General features: G+C 55.0%; 1 protein-coding gene across 9 annotated transcripts in view; it reads right to left on the reverse strand.

The window, feature by feature from the left end:
• The window catches only part of SIK3 (SIK family kinase 3), a 170689-nt gene that overhangs the window by 2485 nt on the left and 148849 nt on the right, over positions 1-19355 (reverse strand). For 5 of the 9 annotated variants that reach the window (XM_075172845.1, XM_075172843.1, XM_075172839.1 and 2 more), the window contains 14 exons: positions 19056-19136; positions 18834-18943; positions 17845-17998; positions 17188-17343; positions 16551-16621; positions 12721-12864; positions 9463-9613; positions 8538-8663; positions 8136-8221; positions 7323-7432; positions 6419-6776; positions 5205-6079; positions 1226-1389; positions 325-457 (listed from right to left, as the gene is read on the reverse strand). In XM_075172845.1, coding sequence (XP_075028946.1) covers positions 325-457; positions 1226-1389; positions 5205-6079; positions 6419-6776; positions 7323-7432; positions 8136-8221; positions 8538-8663; positions 9463-9613; positions 12721-12864; positions 16551-16621; positions 17188-17343; positions 17845-17998; positions 18834-18943; positions 19056-19136 — 2719 coding nt within the window. The remainder of the gene's footprint in view (positions 1-324; positions 458-1225; positions 1390-5204; positions 6080-6418; positions 6777-7322; positions 7433-8135; positions 8222-8537; positions 8664-9462; positions 9614-12720; positions 12865-16550; positions 16622-17187; positions 17344-17844; positions 17999-18833; positions 18944-19055; positions 19137-19355) is intronic. The other 4 variants (XM_075172840.1, XR_012677138.1, XM_075172842.1 and 1 more) reach the window with 4 other exon arrangements.

The raw sequence follows: 19355 nt of genomic DNA on the forward strand, positions 1-19355 counted from the left end.
GTTACAGCTCCAGCGCGGAGATCGGGCCACGGCCTAAGGGGTCACAGCACAGGCGGAGCTGCCCCGTGTTTCTCCAGGAAGCCTAGATCACTGCTCCCACCAGCCCAGGCTCCGACCGACAGCAGCACCCAAGGAGCTGCCCTCCATCGGCACGCGCTCCCCCGCAGCCCGGGCACCCCCCCGCTCCCTGCAGGCACTGCTCACTTGGAGGAGAGGTGGCTTTGCAACGCAGACTGCAAGCTGGTCCTCTCGGTTCCCGGCCCGGACCCCGAACAGCACCCCACGCCCTCCGAGCCACGTCTCTGCGCTCGGCCAGGTCCTTACCCTCGCTCTCCCTGTCGCGCAGCTGCTGGCTGGCCATCAGCGACGACTGGCTGAGGACGGCATCAGACATCCGAGCAGAGCTTAGTGCTTTTCCTGCCATTAAACTCATTCCAGGCAAGTTATCTAACTGCACCTGCGGAGACAGCAGGACACAAGTCGAAGGGGGCTCGGGACGAGGCACCCTGCCGCTCCCCCAGCTCTCTGACAGGCTGCCCGGGGAGCTTCTGCAAGCCTTCAGCGAGGGTTTCTAAGTACAAGCGAAAACCGTACATCAGGTAGAGCTTAGGTGCAGCCGAGTCTCGTGTTCTTCAACACAAGAATGGACTGGACAGTCCAAGTCGCTTCCGGACCTACACTGAACCAACTAGGGAAGAGCCCTTCTCACTTATAGCAGCAGGGAGCTGTAGCAAAGAACGTATCAGGATTTGGGCAGGACAGTTCCCGGCGGCCCAAAGCGCAGGGGAAGCGGAGCAGCCGCTCTCTGCTCCCGGTCAAGGTCTGGGCTGCCATGGCCAGCTCGTTTAGCAGCACGGCAGAACCAAAAGCTGGGCTCGGTGTGCCCGCAAAGCCCTCCGCGGCCAGAGCCAGGCCTGGGGCAGCCCAGACTGTTTCATCAGAGGGACCCTGGGGGAAAAAGAAGAGATGCCACGGCTAGAGCAGCCAGCCCCGGGGCAAACCGTGAAGGAGGAGCACTTCCATATTGGTCTCTGCTGAAATGTTTTCAGCATTAAGCAAACAGGACGTACTAACTGAAGCATCCCCACGGCTTTTCGTTCCCAGCAGCCCCGCAGAGCAGGGCGCTGCCTTTCCCATATGACACCGCGTACATAACCCACACCCGCCAAGGACGCTCTGCAGGGCCTCAAGCCCTGCTGGGCACAGGCTGCTTCTTCAAACCTACGTAGGCGTCATCACTGTTCTGAATGGTGTGATGCCTCTGCAGGGTCCTGGGCCGCGGGTGCTCACTGGAGGCGGGTCGCACAGGGTAGCCCAGTCCGTTGTGGTCAGGCACCTGCATCGCTTGGCCGGGGGAACTCCTGTCCATACAGTTCCCTACGATGGACTCTTGAAAACCAGACAAGACAGAGAAACGACAGGTTAGCACAAGGAACCTGCAGCTGCCGGCGACGCGCGCCACCGCAAGACCGTGGGTCTGAGATGTGACGGCGTGAACAAACACTCATTGCTGGCGGACCAGCGTGCTGCTGGCCGGGTGGAAAGGGACCCCCGGCTGCTCTTGTTGAAGCGATGCAGCACCAGGGCCCCCCCAGATGGCACTCGGGCAGGCTTCTCCCTCCAGCATTGAGATCCCAAAGATCCCAAAAGATCTCAGTGCTAGCTGCCTCCAATCAGGTCTACAAAAGCAGCCTAAAATTGGAGGGGCAGGGGCAGGAGCACCGCAGCACAGGAACCGGACCCTTTCCGAGTGCCTCCTGGCACTGCCGCCTTCCCCTCGAGCCCAAACTCACCCTCCTCCCTTCTCCCCACATCGCCCACGTCGTTACACAAGAGCCAGGGGAGAAGCGTCTCCCCAGCCTCCAACACGGGATGTTCTAGCAGGGCCCCTTGGCAATTGTAAGCAACATAATCTTGCTGGAAGAGTTGGCCGGGACGTTCGCTTTTATCAGATGACTTCTCCCTGTCCTCCTACAATCTGGCTGTAGGAGTACATGAGTGTTCTGCCTGGCAAAGTCCATCTGCACTGCAAGCTCTTGTGACCGAGGGTAAAGGCTACATTCCTATCAAGCAAAACCTCTCCTCATCAAGTACATGATGTTTTGAATAAAGTCCTGAGGTACGGAGAAGCCTATCATTGGGTCCGATGCATGTAAACAGCTCGCTCTCAGCAAGTAGCCCTGCGGAGCGCAAACATGCGGACGTGGCCGCGAGCGCTAGGGAGCTGCCCTGAAATGACACAGCTGCAGGTAGATCCCCCGGCCAGAGCTATTGGCTTTCACGGGGCTTTGGCCAGCGGGAAGCAATCTCCTGCCGTGCCGGGACACCACGCCTCCTGGCTGGGACTGCAACCGCGAGATGCCGGAAAGATGCTCCCCAAAGAGACCTGTCCGTAAAGTTACCCGGATCCGAACGGGACCCCATCCCAGGCGCAGTCTGCCACCTGAGCTCTCCACGCCGCTCCCGGGCACGGAGCACGGCCAGCACGCCGCTCCCAGCGCCCTTCCTCCCTCAGAGACGCGGCAGTCCTGCAGGCACCCCGTCCCGGGGCAGCCGGAGGTGCAGCCGGCCTCCCCCTTCCTTTGCACAACCGTGGGGTTACGTGCGGTTAAGTCAGCTTTCCCGGAAAAGCGAGAAGGAAAACATGAGGTAACAGATGTTGGCGGAGCAGTGCCACCCACACACTGCTCGGGACGCCGCTCCAACTGTGGGAACAGTTGTTGGGGCCGGCAGCCTGCTTCTCCAGCTCCGCAAACAGCCCCGGTGCAGAAGTGCTCCCACAGCCAGGCCCAGCAGCGAGCCCCCGGCACCAGCCCCTGCGCTGCAGGTGACGAGGCACAGCGGGACGAGTCCCCCGCCGCCTGGAACAGCCCTGGCCCAAAAGACAACCCCACGCTTCCCGTCGCAGCACAGCACAGCCCCTCCGGGGATGCAGCCCAGGCCGCAGGGGCAGGACGGCCTGAATTCACGCTCCTTTCCTCGCTCCAGCCCTGCTCCAGCAGCAGGAGAGCCTTTCATCCCCACAGCCAGAGGGGACGGGGCTCCCGCGCCGGGCAGCCTTTGTGTCGGCGCGGCATGTGACACTGGCACCGCGGGCAGGGCCACCGCCGCCAGCTCAGCTCCTTCAGTGCCGAGGCGAGGCAGGTTTCCCATGGGCAGCATTCCCAGCCCCGTGAAGGCTAGGTTGGAGCAAAACTGGAGCAGAGCTGTTCAAAGGCAGTTTAGTCACATCCTAAACACAGATTTGGTCGACACTCTCACAGTCTCCGGCTGCCATCACCAGCAGATGCTCAACAGACAAGCCAGAGCTTTTTGCTCAGGGTCAACGCGCTCCCTTGGAAGGCACGAATACTCCCCAGCCACTGCAAAGTTACACCCCGCTCTAGGGAAAACACACTCGGTGAGCTGGGGCAGAAGAGAACCCCGTCTCAAGAGAAGCGCCGGCCGCCCTACCGCAGCGTAGGGAAAACAATGGGAAAGCCCAGGGTCGCGGCTGAGAAAGGCCAGCCGCCAGCACCAGCGCTCGGGGAGAGGAGCCACGCTTGGCCGGGGCAAGTCTCCCCGGTCGCCCCTCGGCGCCGGTGCACGGCAGGCTCGGGGACGCTGGAGCTGTGCTACACGCCAGCCAGCGGCACGATTTGTAGGATTTAGTGTAGGTGAGGGTACCTAGGCAGCTTAGATGTCAACTCTGCCTGGAACCAAAGCAGCGCAGGCCTGATTCCAAGTGGGTTATTGCAGCCAGGAGGAAAGCAGTGCGAGCGGTTGCATCTCAGGACATAGTTTACTACGTGAGCCCTCCAAACAGCCCTGTCAGAAAGGCTTACACAATACTATTTGTAAACATTTACTTGCTTTTACTCATTTACAAAGTCTTGTCGTCTAAAGTCCTCTTCCCTTGTGTAACCGGTTCTAGCACCATCAGTACGGGGGCAGAAGTTTAGCTTCTGACTTCATTAAACCTTGCTGTTCATCTAACGGTCTACGGTATTAAGATGCAAACTCATGATTCGGTACAAAGCGCACCTCCAGAGCTTCCAACCTCCGCTTAACCTGGGGCGATTCTCCCCTTCCGTGCTTCAAGCACCGCAGGGAAACTGAGGTCCGAGAGCAAACGCATCGGTAATCCAAAATTTAAGACGACTTCAGAAACGCCGTGCCTTGTCCTACCCCCTGCCTGCGCTCTGGGGGGCCAGGGCTTGGCATGCCCGCTCTGCCCTCCGAGCCAGCCTGTTCCAACCCAGTACTTTCCCAACAAAGCCATGCTGTGTCCCCAAACAAAGCCGAGCCTCCCGTGCCCTGGACACCGCTCCTCTGCAGTAAGGTCCCCTGCGCCAAGGGCAAGCTGATGGCTTCAGACCAGCACAACTCAGTCCTGCAGTGAATACTGATCCACCCAGCTCAGCCTGGAAAGCCTCTCTTCTCCTAGGCCCCCTTAGCAAGGGGCCGGGATGGTGTTTTTCACGCAGAGAAGGCCTGTAACTGCAGCTCAGGCAGGAATTTCTCTTACGGTGCACCGCTGCCAACGCAGCCACCAAGGAGCAAAGGCGCAACTGCTTCCAACTAGCAGAAAAGGTCTTCAGACGCTAACGGCAAGTTTAAACTCACTTTCTTCAGCATCAACCCCTTCCAGTTCAAGCAGGGCTGGAGCCTCGCTGCTGCTTCCCAAAGCGCCAGAGGAGCTGCTGCAAGGCGGCCTTAGCCGCGAGACGTCTACCGCCACCCTCACTGTGCACGTTTGTGGAAGCTTTAGCAACGCCAGGACTCCAGGGTCTGCTCTGAAGAGAAGGAACGCACCGCCGCAGCTGGGGGTACGCTCGTAACTTCACTGCTTCTAGCCCGTCGGTTACACAGGATGGGGGACATCACCAACAAGAATAAATACGTCAACAGCACACAGCATCCCTGAAAAGATGGCCGTATTCGGGGACCTGGTCTTTACCTGCCTGCAGAAGTGGGTCAAATGCCAAAGAGAATCAGCCGGTCGGGTTCCCTTCTTATTTAACACTGTTTATTGGAGAGCCTACGCCTGCAATTTACTTAAGGCCACAAAAGCCAGAAAGAATCTAGGTAATTCCGTGCTATGCAAAACAGGTCACGAAACCCCTGCCGCGCTGGGCAGAGCCGGTGTCCTCCGGCCGGAAGGCAAGCGGCAGGCAGCCAGCGCGGAAGAGCGTTCCGCCTACGCGAGCAGCAGGAAGCCTTACCTCTGCTGGGCACCTTATTCCTACTGAATCCAGCCGCGGGCTGATGTCTGTATTGATGCGTCCCCAACTCCTGCGCGTGATTAGCAGTTCCTAGCAAAGATTCTGGGTCCCCGTGCCCTCCTGCGTTTACAAGCAGAGGGGTCTCGTGGCAACCTTTGGTCAATGTGTTTGAACTCTTACTGTCTGGAAAGCTGTCCCTGGCACCCTCGCACGCGCAGTCCTCCTCCATGCTCTCCGAATGGAACAGGGCTGGCTGGTGTACGTATCCGTGCGGCGGCACTGACGCAGGAACCTGCTGGATACATTCTTGCGCCCTGATTTTTAAGAGATGCTGGGGGCTGCTCTGCGGGTGGTACGTGTCAGCACTCTGATAAGGCAAAGACAACGACTGGCGCTCCGAGAGGTTCTGTCCCACGCTGGTGCCCATATTCCCAGCATCCCCTTGACTCATATGCCTGAACAACTCTTGAAATTCTTGCTGCTGCTGCTGCTGCTGCCGCCGTTTGATGAGCTGTGCAAATTCTGCCTGGGGCAGCCGCATGTCCGTGTGCCCCGTGAGCGAGTGCCGGGGGGAAAGCAGTCCCTGGAGGATGTGCGGTACCTGCTGGTGTCGGCTGTAGTCGGGAGGCGTTGGGGACAACAGTGCTTGCTGTAGTGCCGATGCGGTGTAGTGCTGCTGCTGCTGATGTGCGTTTTGCGGGAAACTGGGATACTGGTCAAGCTGCGGGACTTTCAGAGCTTGCTGAGCTGGAGGAAACCCAACTCCTCCCGAGGGGCTGTAGTTGCTGGGGGAAACGCGAGGCTGCTCTGGGAACAGGTGGGGGTGTAAGTGCACCTGGTCGTAGTTGGCGGGGGGATACCTGTTCACGTTCAGACTGCAAAGAACAGAAAAGAACAAGTGACCGCACTGCAGCAGCTCCGGCTCGGCGAGGCGTGCCGGGCTGCCTTCTCCGGTCAGGAGGCAGACAGAGCTGCTTCTGGGCGGGGGGTGCTCCCTGAGCCACGTGAGACAGCAGCCCCGCAGGCTCCCAGAGCCCCGACCCGGCTCAGGAACCGCCGCCCAGGGGCAGGGGGACAGCTCGCTCCCCGAAACCAGTGCAGCGCAGCCCCCGCCTGGCGAGGAAACCACGTCTCGGCCTCTGACGCCTGCCCCCACTTCTTCCTCCCTGCTCCCAAGCTCGGGGAAGCGGCGCAGAGGCGGCCGGCGGCCTTACCTGTGCGACTCGGCGCTGTCGGCGCTGAGCTGCTTGGACAGCTGCCTGTGGCCGTAGGTGAGGGAGGCCATCAGGTTAGCGCGGTGCTGCATCTGGATCTGGTTGGCGCCGGGGCTGATGGGCATGCCCCGCGCGTGGGAGGACATGCCCTGCCCGGCCACAGAGGCCCCTTGCAGGAGGTTGTTGCTGACCATGTCGCCGGGCTCCTGCACTTGGATCGTGACCTGCTGAGGCTGCGGCTGCTGCTGCAGGCCCAGGCACGTCAGCCCCATGGCTGGGGGAGGGGAACAGTTACCGGACTGCGGGAAGATTGTGTTGTGGGACGGCATCCCTTGGAACTGGGACTGGGAGGCGGCACCTAGGAGGAACAAAGACCCTCAGCGCCCGCGCCAGCCTGCGGCAAGGCTCGGGAGCGAGCTCTGCCCCGCGCGGGAGCTGCTGCTCCTCTGGGCCACGCTGGGAGTCCCAGTACGTGTCTGGGGCGGTGAGGAGCGCTACTCCCGACCGCTCCGTCACGCTGCGCCAGCGTGCAAAGGTCACAGCTAGAGCCCCTTGCACAGAAAGAGAAACAAAGCGGAGTTGACAGCGATTTGCATAAACCCGAGAATATCAGCCCTTCCTCCCCACCCCCGGGAGCGATAAGTAAGGATCTTATGACAAGAAACCCAACAGCACATTCCAGCTGGCAGCTCCTCGCAAGCTCTCGATGACACCAGCCCTTGCTGCCAGATGGAGAATCTTTTACATCACCAGCAAACCGCACGAGGACCAGGCCGCAGGGGGGAACCGAAGCCCCCGGCACCCCCGCACACTGTTTTCCCCGGTGGTTTGGTAGGACCATGGGGTTCTGCCAAGTGGCCCGCCCAGAGGAGCGCAGATGGCTCAGCGAACTGCCAGCGCTTACCGTGGGGCTGGAGCACGCTGCTGCTCACGGGAGGTGGGCTGCTGTTTGGTTGCCTGAAGAGATGGTTATTAGGGTGGTTCGGGGGCGGGCTGGATGGCTGAATCCGTAACCTACGCAGGGAAACAAGCACCTTTTCATCATGCCTGCTCCTCATCAAGATGCCTTCTCAACTGCGAGAGCTGACGCCAAATGCTGCGTCTCTCTTCTTTCGAATAAACACCAAAAAGCCCTCGTTTGGGATCCCAAGCTCTTTACAGCTTGGCTTCTCTTCTGAGAGCCACCTGACCTGCCCAAGTCACACAGGTACTGAGCACAACCCGGTGGCTACCACAGAAACCCGGGGACAAGGACACCGCAGGCTCGCCTCCTGACTCACTGTGGCCGGTGAGAAACCTTCCTTTCTCCTTTCCATAGTTCAGCCTGCCCCATCTAAAGTCAGGGTGCGGAAGCCACGGACCGTTACCTAACCAAAAGCCTAAAAAGGTGTGAGACACCCAGCAGCAGCCCTGAGTAGAAAGCACGAGAGAAACCAGCTACTGAAGGTAACGCATTTTCAAGCCGGTCAAAAGGCAGAGCTGTCCATCATCTGTTCAAAGCAGATTTGTGCCTTTGAATCCTGTTTCTCTGCTTCTAAGAGTCCTTCAGACAGAATCCAGCTAAAAGGACCAGGCACGTTCACCTGGGAACCGGCGATGCCATTCTAACTTTATACACTTCCAACTCGGCGCCGGACTCCAAGGGCATTAGCTCATCCCTGGGCTCGAGTAAGAGTAAAACCCATTCCCCAGAGCTTTACTGAAGCAATTTCTTTACCTCTGAAGCTGGTGAGTGAGCAGAGCTGGCTGGTTTTCACATGGAGCTTGCAAGGGTGGAGATGGCTGGGGTGGCCGGATACAGTCCTGAACCAGGCACCAGAAGAAGACAAGAAGTGTTTGCAATCAATAACTGCAGTCTCAACTAGTAAATTTAGAAAACACTGATTGGTGAAGTGGAACATATCCAGATTCACCGAATACTCAATCCCTGAATGCAGCTCTGGCTGTCGCAGCAGCTGCGCAAACACCGCTGCTGAAGTCTTTCAGGCTTGCTTCTCATTACAGCAAGCCGAGCCATCTACCCTCCTCAATCCCACCGGGAACCGCTGAGTAGTTGTTTCTGCAGCAATGCAGGAAAACACAGCTAAGACTTCAGAAGGTCTGGCTCAGGCTCCAGTACCTGAATCTGCTGATGAAGAATCTGATGGTGCTGCTCCTGCTGGTACAACATGTGCTGCTGCTGTGTCTTCTCCAGCGTCCTCTCGTCCATGTGCCCGCCATACATCTTCTGAAGCTGCTCGCACTCCTGTAACGAATCCAACACACCCTCTAAGCGACCTTTTTGTGCACACTTGCTGTGCAAAAAGGCACTGCCTGCAGCCTACCTGTCTGAAAAAGCCCGTAAAGAAAGCCTAATCCATTTAATTTGATGGAATCAGGTGTGTAGTAACACGGCTAGCTCAAGCCTTAGACAACAGAAAAGAAACGGATGCACATGACACCAAGCTGGTACCATTGCGTTCCCTTAAAAATGCAAGCACAAAGCTCTAGTAATAACTTCAAGGTGAAAAGAGCATCTCGTATTTCTACCGAGTTGCAAGGTGGAAGTCCTGTCCTGGGGCCAAATCCCACTCAAGCCATTGGTAAGACGTGCGCTGGCTGCGTAGGGAATAGCGTACAATACGCTCCAACCTCTGGTGGTAGGAACTGCCCTTTTCCCGGGACACCCTGGAACAGCCCCAAAACTTTGCTGCCACAGGCAATGTGGGAGAGCAGCAGCCGCAGTCTGACAGTGCTGGTGGGACCCGCGAGGGCAGGCAGAACAGCCCGCAGGTGGGCACAGCACGTGGGTCGCTCCCCAGCAGGAGGAGGGTGGAAGCCCCCAGTGTTCCCAGCTCGCAGGTGAACAGCACGTACATTTAGAGGACACTCAGCAGGGTTGCTGTGGATATACAGAGGGGAACAGCTCCTTGGCTGGAAAGCCACTGCGTGTCCACAGCCATTAGCAGTAAGGATTTCACCTTTTGCTTCCTGAAGCAGCAAGGCTGAGACAATAAAAAGCCCTTGCAGAGGCTCTTTCGAGCCCCCCCACCCCTCTCTTTTACCTGCTGAAGCTGTTTGATGCTACTGTTATTGCCCATCTTCTCCAGGTGGGCTTTGAAAGCCTGGATGCTGGCAGCACCATCAGAGAAGCGCCGAACCGGGGAGAAGCGTTCGGTGGGGAGGTGCAGAGTATTTGAGTCCTTGTAGATAGAACTGAACACATGGGGAAGTGGGTTAGTGACACCAGCTAAAAAACAAACTCCGGTACAGAGACATTTAATTTACATCAGCCATGCCAAGCTCTACCTGCCCACTCACCCAGAATAAATCACGGTTTAGATCAAAAAATAAAGTGCCACCATCACCGTGAACAGGATTACCAAGTATCCTCGGTGCCTGGGCAGATAAATGTGTTTTAAGGTTGGAGACGACTCCGCCACAAACCAGATTCCAGATGGGCAGCAACTCATTGTCCATCCAATCAGATGCATCTATCCCTCAGATGGAAAAGGTTTACAGAAACCATTCAGCATCCTAAAAATGTAAATTCACCTCTTCGGTAGCCACTTCCTGAGCCTTCCAGCTCCCCAGGGCCCCTGACTACATCTGATGCCTGCGGAAAACAGGAGGGGCACATGGAGAAAGGAGCCCGACGTGTTCCGCAGCCTCTGAGGGGGAAGGGAGGCCGGCATCCATGCTTAGAGCTGCACTGAATTAAAAAAAGAGGGCAGGAACGTAACCCTGCACAGTAGGGGGAATCTTGCTAATGCATTAACCAAGCTGTCACTTCACATCCAGTCTCCCAGTTGCCTGGATGCTTGGCACTGGGCAATCAGAATGGGTACGTTGGAAAAGCAGACATAGCCAGTATCGAGACAACTGTGCCCAGGGAACTACAAGCACTTTCCCTTCACAATAAGGTTTCTTCTTCACCATCAGAGGGAGCCAGATTTTTTTTTCAGGAGCTGTCTTCTTCCAAAGTTGGGGCTCCCCATTATCAAAGTCAAGCGCTAAGCTCCTGTCCTGCTATTAGGTGCAACCTGTATTACCATTAGCGAGGCTAACTGTCCGTACACGCGTCACAATGTGCCTCATAACGAACAGAATCAGGTTTCTCTGCCTGCCCTGATGGTTTCTGTGCAAATGCAATCTATAAAACCCAGCAAACAATACTTAATGGTACAGGTTCCAGCTGCAGCCCTTGTCTGTGAGAAGGTCATGGAGATGTGGTCTTTACAGCACCTCTGACATCCTGGCGCTAAAGCCAACAGGAGCCCATCTGGCTGCACACTCGTGTGGTCCTGAACTGCGTTACTGCAGGCGCGTCACTGCCGTGGCTAGTCTGAATATGGCTCTTTACCGAGGCCTTTTCCAAGAAGTGAAATTATTTCTCCTGGAGAGGCTCCCCCTTATCAGAAGGTGACTGATGCTGGACCATTTCCAGCACGCTGGGTTCAGCTGGTCTGAACTTAGCAGGAAGTACTTCAGTTTCTACAGATGACACACAACTGTCTTCCAAGGACAGAGCTGTGCCCCTGCCCTTTGATACCATCCCATCCATTATCCTGATTCATTTGATCTCCTGTTGTATTGATGGAAAGCAGAAACTACAGATAAAACTACACTGAGGCTCCCAAACCCACGTAGCCAAGGCAGAACAATTGCACTGCCTCGTACAATTGTTGTACTTCAATTCTGCTTTCAGATACTAAGTTATCGTGACCAAAACCGGGTGCTACGTAAGAAGATGGCTTAAAATATGTTAAGTGCTAAAATAAAACCCATCTGCTATTCAATAGCTGAGGTCTATTTATGTGATAGCACAAGACGGCGAGCGGTTTCTGTGCCGTATGTGTCTGGGACACAACATGGGGCAATCTGTTTAGGCCACGGTCAGATGAACTTTCCATGATTTCGCAGGTAAAACACGAGGCAGGCTCACAGCGCGTTACGACACCGAGGGTGGAATGAGCAGATACCACCCTGTTCATGATGCAACAGCCTCAGGACTCCAAAGCCAAGAGCCAGAGGTGACACCAACGTATTTACAGGGTAAGTGTGTTTTAACAGTCTTGTAAAAAATCAATTCCTGCAGTGCCTGAGGGACCCAGCTTACCTTTACGATTTGAAGCAATCCTTAAAGCAGGACACAGCACATTCTGGTTGTTTTGCAAGCTGCACTCCTCTTCCTATCAAGCTGTGACCCTAGAAATCGTTCCCCTCCTGCTCTTCCCATCCCCCAAGCACCTCTGCGAGGGAGTAACTTCAGGGTATAGAGGTGCTTATCTTGGTTTTCCGGAGTTCCAGCGTGGCACTAGCACTGCCTCAGTCTGCTCAGAGTTCACCTGTCTCTGCTGATTACATCAGTGCTCAGCTCAGCAGGTATCTGGCTACAATAAAAAGCGCTTTGTCAAGCTTGCCGGGGTGAGCTGGCTGAAAGATGGAACCCGAGCACCAACCTAGCCTGGTAGGCGACTGCTTTCTCAACGGTCGAGACCAACAGGCAGCAAACTCTGCAGTTTGCAGCTGGTTTGCGCTCTCAGCACTGAGAGGTTCAGAGCGCCGGTTCTTAAGCTCCCCCTGCGGCATTAGCATCTCCGGTTTGCTGCTGCGGCAAGGACTCTGCGTGTCAAATTAACACCTCTCTCCATCAGGAGCGCCCCACCCACACGTTTTGAGTGTGTTTAGACCCAATCTGCAGAGTTCCCCTCTTTCCCAGACATTGTGATTTTTTCTTCCCACCCCAGCTTCCTTTCCCCACATCACTCCCATCAGGGCTTCACATCAGAAATAAAATGACTCTTGAGGAGCTTTGCAAAGAGACTTTGCAGTCAAAACACACAACTCTGGTGCAGAACAGTGAGGTTCTTAAGCTCTGGCGTAGATGACTCTCGGTGCAGTCTTTAGCCTGCATCTGCCTCCAAAAAAGTTCTGTAGAAAATCTGCCACCTACTGCTAGCTTGACACCTACCATTACAACAGAGAAAAGCTTTCTTCTAAAATGAATAGCTTATTCCCAACCCTTATGTGACGGCAGCCATTCTGGCAAACCACCTCCAGCCACAAAAACGGGACTGGAGGGGAAGAGCCAGCCGATTCCTGCCCCTGCGTTGCTTGTATCTGCAGGCACGGAGCCCGCGCAGGACTCCAGCGTCCCCAGCGCGGTCAAACGCCCTCGGCTCTGTGGGTCTGCTCTTTGTACTTGTTCCTCCTCCTCACCCCTCCCTGCCAAGCGGGATGTCCTCAGTGCTCCATTCCGGACGACATCTGAGCAGGTTTCCTGGCGCAAAGCTGCCCGAACGGCCGGTGCCATTACTCACCGGTGCTGATCGGGTACCAGGTGTGGAGCCCAAGCCCGGGGTCGGAAGGACTGCTGTCCTAGCTGCCTCTGCAAGTCTGGAGGGATTTCAGCTGTAGGGTTGGTCATTGCCAGAGTGTGCCTTTTTGACCTATTTGCCAAGTATCTGCAACAAGCAGGAGCACATTTTATAAGAGACTGATGGGAGTACTCCAAAAACAGGGAGCGTTAGATAATCCAGAGTAAACGGGAAGGAAGAATGCTTGCTGCGGTGTCAGAACCAACCGGGGAGAAGCACGCCATGGACACGCTGCCCATGCCCGTCACATCACTGGGTCTTCAGCGCTTAGGGGACAAGTGTAGTCTCAGCTGCTTGTGTGCTACGGCCAGCCTCAGAAGGAAAGAGTAGCCATTTGCTCCTCCCAGCAGGAAAGCCACGTTTCGTCTCAAGGGGAATGCCGGTATATCCCTTTGGGAATACCCAGGTGACTGCCTGCCCTCAACGGGGATTCACTCCACTACAGCAGGTCTGCCTCCCTCTCCCAAGGCCCCACTGAGCCACGGGGAAGCCTGCTGCATGCACGGAGCCAAGAGACGAGTCACAGATAATCCTAGCAAGAGCTGGCCAGAGAACGGGCGCAGAGCAGAGCTGCCGCTCGCCTGCGCCCTTGCAGGACGGCCTTTGCACTTCAGACCTACCCTGGGACGCCCCGGACCTAACCTGAGCAGCGGCCAGCTTGTCGCAGCAGGGGAAGGGTGCACGAGGGCCACCCCACCAGAGATTACGGGTGGGCAGAGCCTGCGGCTGCCTGAGGAAGGGCGCTCGGCGGAGGCAGGGCTGGTGCCCAGCCCGGTCCGAGTGCGCCATCTAGTCCCTGCTCCACTCTCCGGGGAGTCGGAAATCGCCCAGCGATGCGCAGGGCAAAGCCAGCGAGGGAAACCGAGCAGCGGGAGGGTCCCTTCCTCCGGAGCCGCAGCCCCCAGCGCGAAGGCTGGGCTCGCCTCTTACACCAGAGCACGGGGGCAGCGGCTTAAACTAAAGCACCCTCTGCACCGGAGCTAAGAGACTTCAGTTCTTCTGCAAACCCTCTAAAGACCGGGGGAGCGTGCAGGGCAAAACTAGGAGCCTCCGCTTTGGCAAGGATGTAACGAAGGGCCACACAGCTCCGACAGCTGCCGCCCTGAACTGCTAATTACCGGCTGCAGCGATGCTCGGGGCAGCCGGGGGCACGGGGCCAGAAGAGACAACGAACCAAGCACCTACCCAGGATGCCCCGGCTTGTGACGAGCAGGGGGGCTAGCACTTTACCCGCTCAAGGCCAGGTGGGATGAATGCCCACTTACGAACTCAACTATTCCTACTCTTGTCAACCAGCAGCGACGAGGCAGCTGTGGTAACTGTGACAAAGACCACTTGGGCAGCGACACCAGGGATACTAACGGGGAATTCTCTCTTTTCCCCTGCTAAGGCTCCCTGCAGCTTCAACTGGGGAAGCACAGAAGAGCAGCAAGCAATACAGTTGTTGCCTTCTCCAAACCCAGCTTCTCTTTGCTAGCTACTGAAGCCACTTAAGCAGAAGACAGCAAGTTAACAGAATGAAGAGTGCTTAGCGTTGTGGTAACTTGCCAAAGTCTCTGCCATTAGCTGTTTAAGAATCATTTGATGCAGACGGAGAAAGTTTCGCAAAGAGCTTTACAGTTGTGGTTTGCTAAGATCATTTTATTTCAGACCTCCAGGGAACAATCCAATCATGAGCTATAACAGTGTTTCGGGTGGAAGAAAGTTTCCCCAAGCTCAAAGGAGATGGGACTGTTCCCTGGAACCGAGAAAAGACTACGCTCTGTTTTCAAGGTCGGATTAAGAAGGGCAAAAACTGCTCACTGGTGGCTGCATACAGAGTGTTCAAAGCTGTGTTCTGAGAAGCTAAATATTTGCATCTGTCCCTGATGTTAATGCTATTTACCCTTCTCCTCTGATGACTACTGACATGTTGCAACACAAGGGGGTGGAGAGCAAGTTAACACACAACCTGGATGGGGCTTTTTCTGGGCCATCTGGTGGAAGAAGAACATGTGGTATGACAGGACTAAGGGCAGCACTGTCAAGAGCAAAGGGACCTATGGGTCCAAGGAGACTTGCCTTTCAGTGGCATCCGAACATTTCAGTGGCTTGCAACCTACAAAAAACTGCATGGGGGTTTCAACATGTTTCCAGCTGAGCGAATGCTTTAACTTAAAGACTCAGCTGAAACCTTAGCTTTTAGAACAGGAGAGGTGAAAATCTGCCCAGGTAAGATGTCCAGGCACCCTTTTGCCAAGAATCAGATTTATCTGATTTGCACAGTCAGAAAGACTGTCTACCACCTGAGGTGCTGTCAGTGGGCTTTATGGGCCCTAAATTACAGCTTTTAGTAGCTTTCTAGGCAGCACAGCTGCGTATAGTCTGTGTTCCTGAGCCCTGCTAGGGAGGACAGCACGCAGTTAGGGTACGGCAGCTTAACGGGGGCTGAACGCAGCCTACAGTGCCCGGAGGTGAGGTGCACACCCTTCACCTGCTCAATACTACGACTTCGCCTCATTTCTTTCATCGTGCTCCCCTGCAGCTGGGGCAGGTCATGAGCACGTACCTTCCCAGTACCGAGGCTCGGTGGATGAACAGCAGCTCGTGAAGCTGGAAAATACTGCCAGAGTGAGCAAAGATGAGGGTGGTGAAGAACTAGAGTATAAGGCTACACAGAAAACACAAGATGTGCTCTGCTGAAGGGCTGTGTCAGCTCAGGTAGGGCTGGAAGCGAGTTCCTTCACATCTACCAGCCTTGACTTTCTTCTAAGCTCAGGTAGGCAAAAGGAGTCTCAGCGCACACTCTGCACAATCTGTCACTGCACACACCCACCGTTCAAATCCCCCCTTCGCTTTGGAGCACTGAAAGGAGAAGAGCTGGCAAAGGCTCTGGAGCACGACCTCCACCCGCCCCAGTGTTTCTCTGCCTGCAACCAACCCCCAATTTGAATCCTTCTCCCAAGCGCAGCCCCTGAGGAAACGCTACCTTACTCGAGGTGCTGGCCTGTACAAACTGGGGGGGACTCCAGAAAACTTTCCAAATTTGAGGTAAGAAGTAGGAGCACTCCGTAACCACACCCACCACATGTAGTGCACCAGCTGGTTAGCAGAGAAGAAACTACGCAAAAGCTACTAAGAAAATGTTAGCAAGGACATGGTTAGTGTTTTCATGGGTTGAGAAAGTACAAGCATATTCTACCCGCTTCCCAGTACGTGTTTGGAGCAGATAAAGAGAACAGAAGTTTCCAGCCTGATATCTAATAATCATTTCCTTATTGGAGCAGACTGTTTTAAGGCCTACTGCTAAAATTAGAAGCTAGAGGTACCCGTATTTCCAGCAAGCTCACTTTAAGGCATCAGAGTTGGATGTTTACTGCATGTCTTGATACAAAAGCTGCATTGACACCCAAGGCCACAGATGAGATCTTCCTACCTCCATCACTCAGCAGGGAGGGGTGAATCACTTAGCACTCATTTTGCAGGTTAGTGTGGATTGCATGCTGGTGCACACTAAGCAAAGGAATTTAGCGGTTTCAGAGTTTCTGGAGAACCTATGCTCAAACAGCTAACCATTTCAGGGGGAATCCAGCTTTGTGAGCACCTAGTAGTGTCAGAGGAGTAATTGCCTACAGTCATCAACACCCACAAGAACAAGAGAAATGTCGAGCCTTTGCTGTAATCAACACTGCTGCCTGTGATGAGGTTGCTCGTGTTTTAATTCAGCTGTGGAACACCACAGGGTGAGCCTCTTTGAGGGTAATAAGGGCAAATGTTAACAGACTGGGGGTTACCTCTGCACAGCTTCCTGATCTGGCTCCCCATCGGAGCTCTCCTCGTCCACCGGGGTGACAGCTGGGACAGCCTGCAGAGAGAAGAGAAGCCATGGGTTCCAGAAGGCAGCCAGCGTGGTCCCATCCGCACAGCGGACACCTGACCTTCCCAAACAGCCTTTCACAAGAATACGCCAGCTCCTCTGCAGCACCAAGGACCCCTTCCGACATTCCTTCCCCAAACAGAGCTGCCTGTACAAGGTTGCTGCTTCTGTTGGTGCTACTAGGAAAATTCCGTGATACAAATGCCTCAAGGAAAACGTACATTAACGCCCACGACGGAGATTTTAGTTTTCTCTATTAGATCAGCAAAGGAGAAGAAAAGCAACCATAAAAAAACCTCACAAACACTTTGTCAATTCCAAAGAGGAATACCATCTCAGCTGCTAGCTACCGGAAAGCACAGCAACGCTCCCACAATGGGACAGAGCACTGCCGCTCCGGAGGGGGTGAACCTTTGGAAGCAAGGGGGCTCACCCCCTGCAATGCTTCCAGAGTGCTACTCTGTCTGCTGTGACCTGGAAGCAGTCACCTCTGCCCGCGGGAGAAGATATTTATAAGCACACCACCAGTTCTCTTCTTTCCTTTTGCTACTTACTGGCGTCATAGTGACGAGCGGAGATGGACCTCGAGGACGTTTCAGCAGTTGCTGTGCGTGTAACTGGATGTTAGCTCCGCCATCGGACGCCCTCCGCCCCAGAGGGCCCATGCCATTCAGCAGCTGCAGGGTGGGGGGCTGCAGCAGGGACTGCTCCTGGGAAGCACAGACAGCGCAGTTATCAACCCCGTACCAGACCCTTCCAGCACCTGAGCACTACGGTCACAAACCCAGACATTGGCACGAGAGAAGACAGACTTCTGGGCTTCAGGAGAGGTGAGGGACTAATCACCAACACCTCAGAGTCGAAGTGGGGCACAGAGAGGCAGTGTCAGCGGAAAAGTGGTGTTTAACTCCCCATTTCCCTGCACTCTGCTTTAGTTGCCAGGCAGGCTGCAAGCTGCAGCTCCGAGGCCAGGCAGCGCAGTCCTATTTCTCCCCAGCCCGGTAATTAATTTCGTATTGCAGTGTTCTTTCATTCTTCAGCTTTTTAAGGAACCAACTAGAATCATACCTAAAGAGACAGCAAGAGGGTACATCCTGAAGCTTAAGGGGTCCAAGGAACTGGCAAACAGAGAGAGCAAGCGCGAGCACAAACACGCACCCGCGTGCCGGTGGGGCACAGCCTGCAGCAGGAGCACGTGCATGGGTCAGTACCTTGTACTCCAGCTGACCCGTGGGCTGCAGGTTCTGCCTAGGCAGCACGTTGTGCATGAAGTTCACATTCGGGGTCACCTGCAGGAACGGAGCCTGAGGAGTGACACGGGGGAAGCCAGGCAGGAGCTTCTGCAGATCTTCCATGACTTCCGTCCTGTGCAATCACATTTATAGACAGGTGAATTAGCAATGACGCAAAGAGAACCACCCGCAGGCCCAGGGCACTCAGCTTCCCTCCATAAAAGGCTTCTTATTGCTCTGGAAAATGGTCACAGAGAATAGCCAAGCCACTCTTCGGTTTTCATTTGTCCTTTCCCCGCTCCCCCCGCCCCAAGTTGAGATTTGCCAGAACCAGCACTTTGCATTAACCTCGATTGCATTTATCACAAAAAACTTCAGCTAGGACAGGACAGCAATGCAGCTTAGGTGAGAAATTGGCTTGCGCACCAGCCAACGCTGCTATAGCTTACGCAGAGCTAATGAGGAAGAAGAGAAGGAAAGAATCCCGTCCTCGTCCTCAGCTGAAATATTAACCAAGTTGTGCAATGGGACTAGGACGTTTAAAAGAACGCTTTTGCTAAGAGGTACCTTGAATTTCTTTCCCTATCTAGCAAAAATCAAGTCTGCAGAAATAGCTCCAAGCCACTCACAGCAGGAGCGGGAAACCAAAGGTTTGATACCAGCTATGATACAGATACATGCACTCATCACCACCTGGTCTGGCTAGAATGAAGCAGACACCTGGGTCTGAGGGGCATGCTGTGAAGTGTATTTCCCAGCCCAGAAACCGGAGACCACTGCTAGTCCAAAAGGTATCAACTCTTATATACCACAGAGCCCAGAAGTCCCCTTAAGGCATTAGCTTCTCATCTGCCAATGTAGCACACGAATAAATCTGTGATATCTCGGAAGGACCAAAGTCATGTGCCAGGAGTAAATCTTCAAGTTCCCTTAATCCTCCATCAGGGAGTTGAGAGTCCAACACTAACCGTGGGTCAGCTACTCCAACTGTGTGCCTTCTCATCGAAAGGTAACGGACCAGAGCTTCAGGTGATGGCTCTTCCCCTTCGTCACTGTCCAAGTTCATTGTCCCGTCAGTCTGGGCAGGCAAAACATTGGAGATGTTGAAATACAATGTGAGGATCAAGCAGAAGGCTTCAATGCAAGCCCAGGAAAAGAACTTGCAGGGGTCGTCAAGGGGAGTACCTCACCTCTACAATTTGGTTTTCAGGGTTGATGAGCTGGACTTGTGGCACGTTGATGCTCATGGTATTGCCTGTCTGTTCTGTCTGCTACGCAGAGAGGTCAAAATCAGAAGACACGAAGCTAGCATCTCGTACAAGCCCTTTGCAAACACTGCCGGATTAACACCAGTGCACAGCCCTAACCACCTGGGAATAGCGAGGTTACCCTGGAGCCAGTGAGGATCTGTTTATTCTTAATTCTCAAGAGGTTGCCTCATCTCCCCTCCCGACTTCTGCTCAGGCAGGGTCAGCATCTCCTCTGCTTCC

Source organism: Calonectris borealis, chromosome 24 (assembly GCF_964195595.1).
Source record: "Calonectris borealis chromosome 24, bCalBor7.hap1.2, whole genome shotgun sequence".
NCBI lineage: Eukaryota > Metazoa > Chordata > Aves > Procellariiformes > Procellariidae > Calonectris > Calonectris borealis.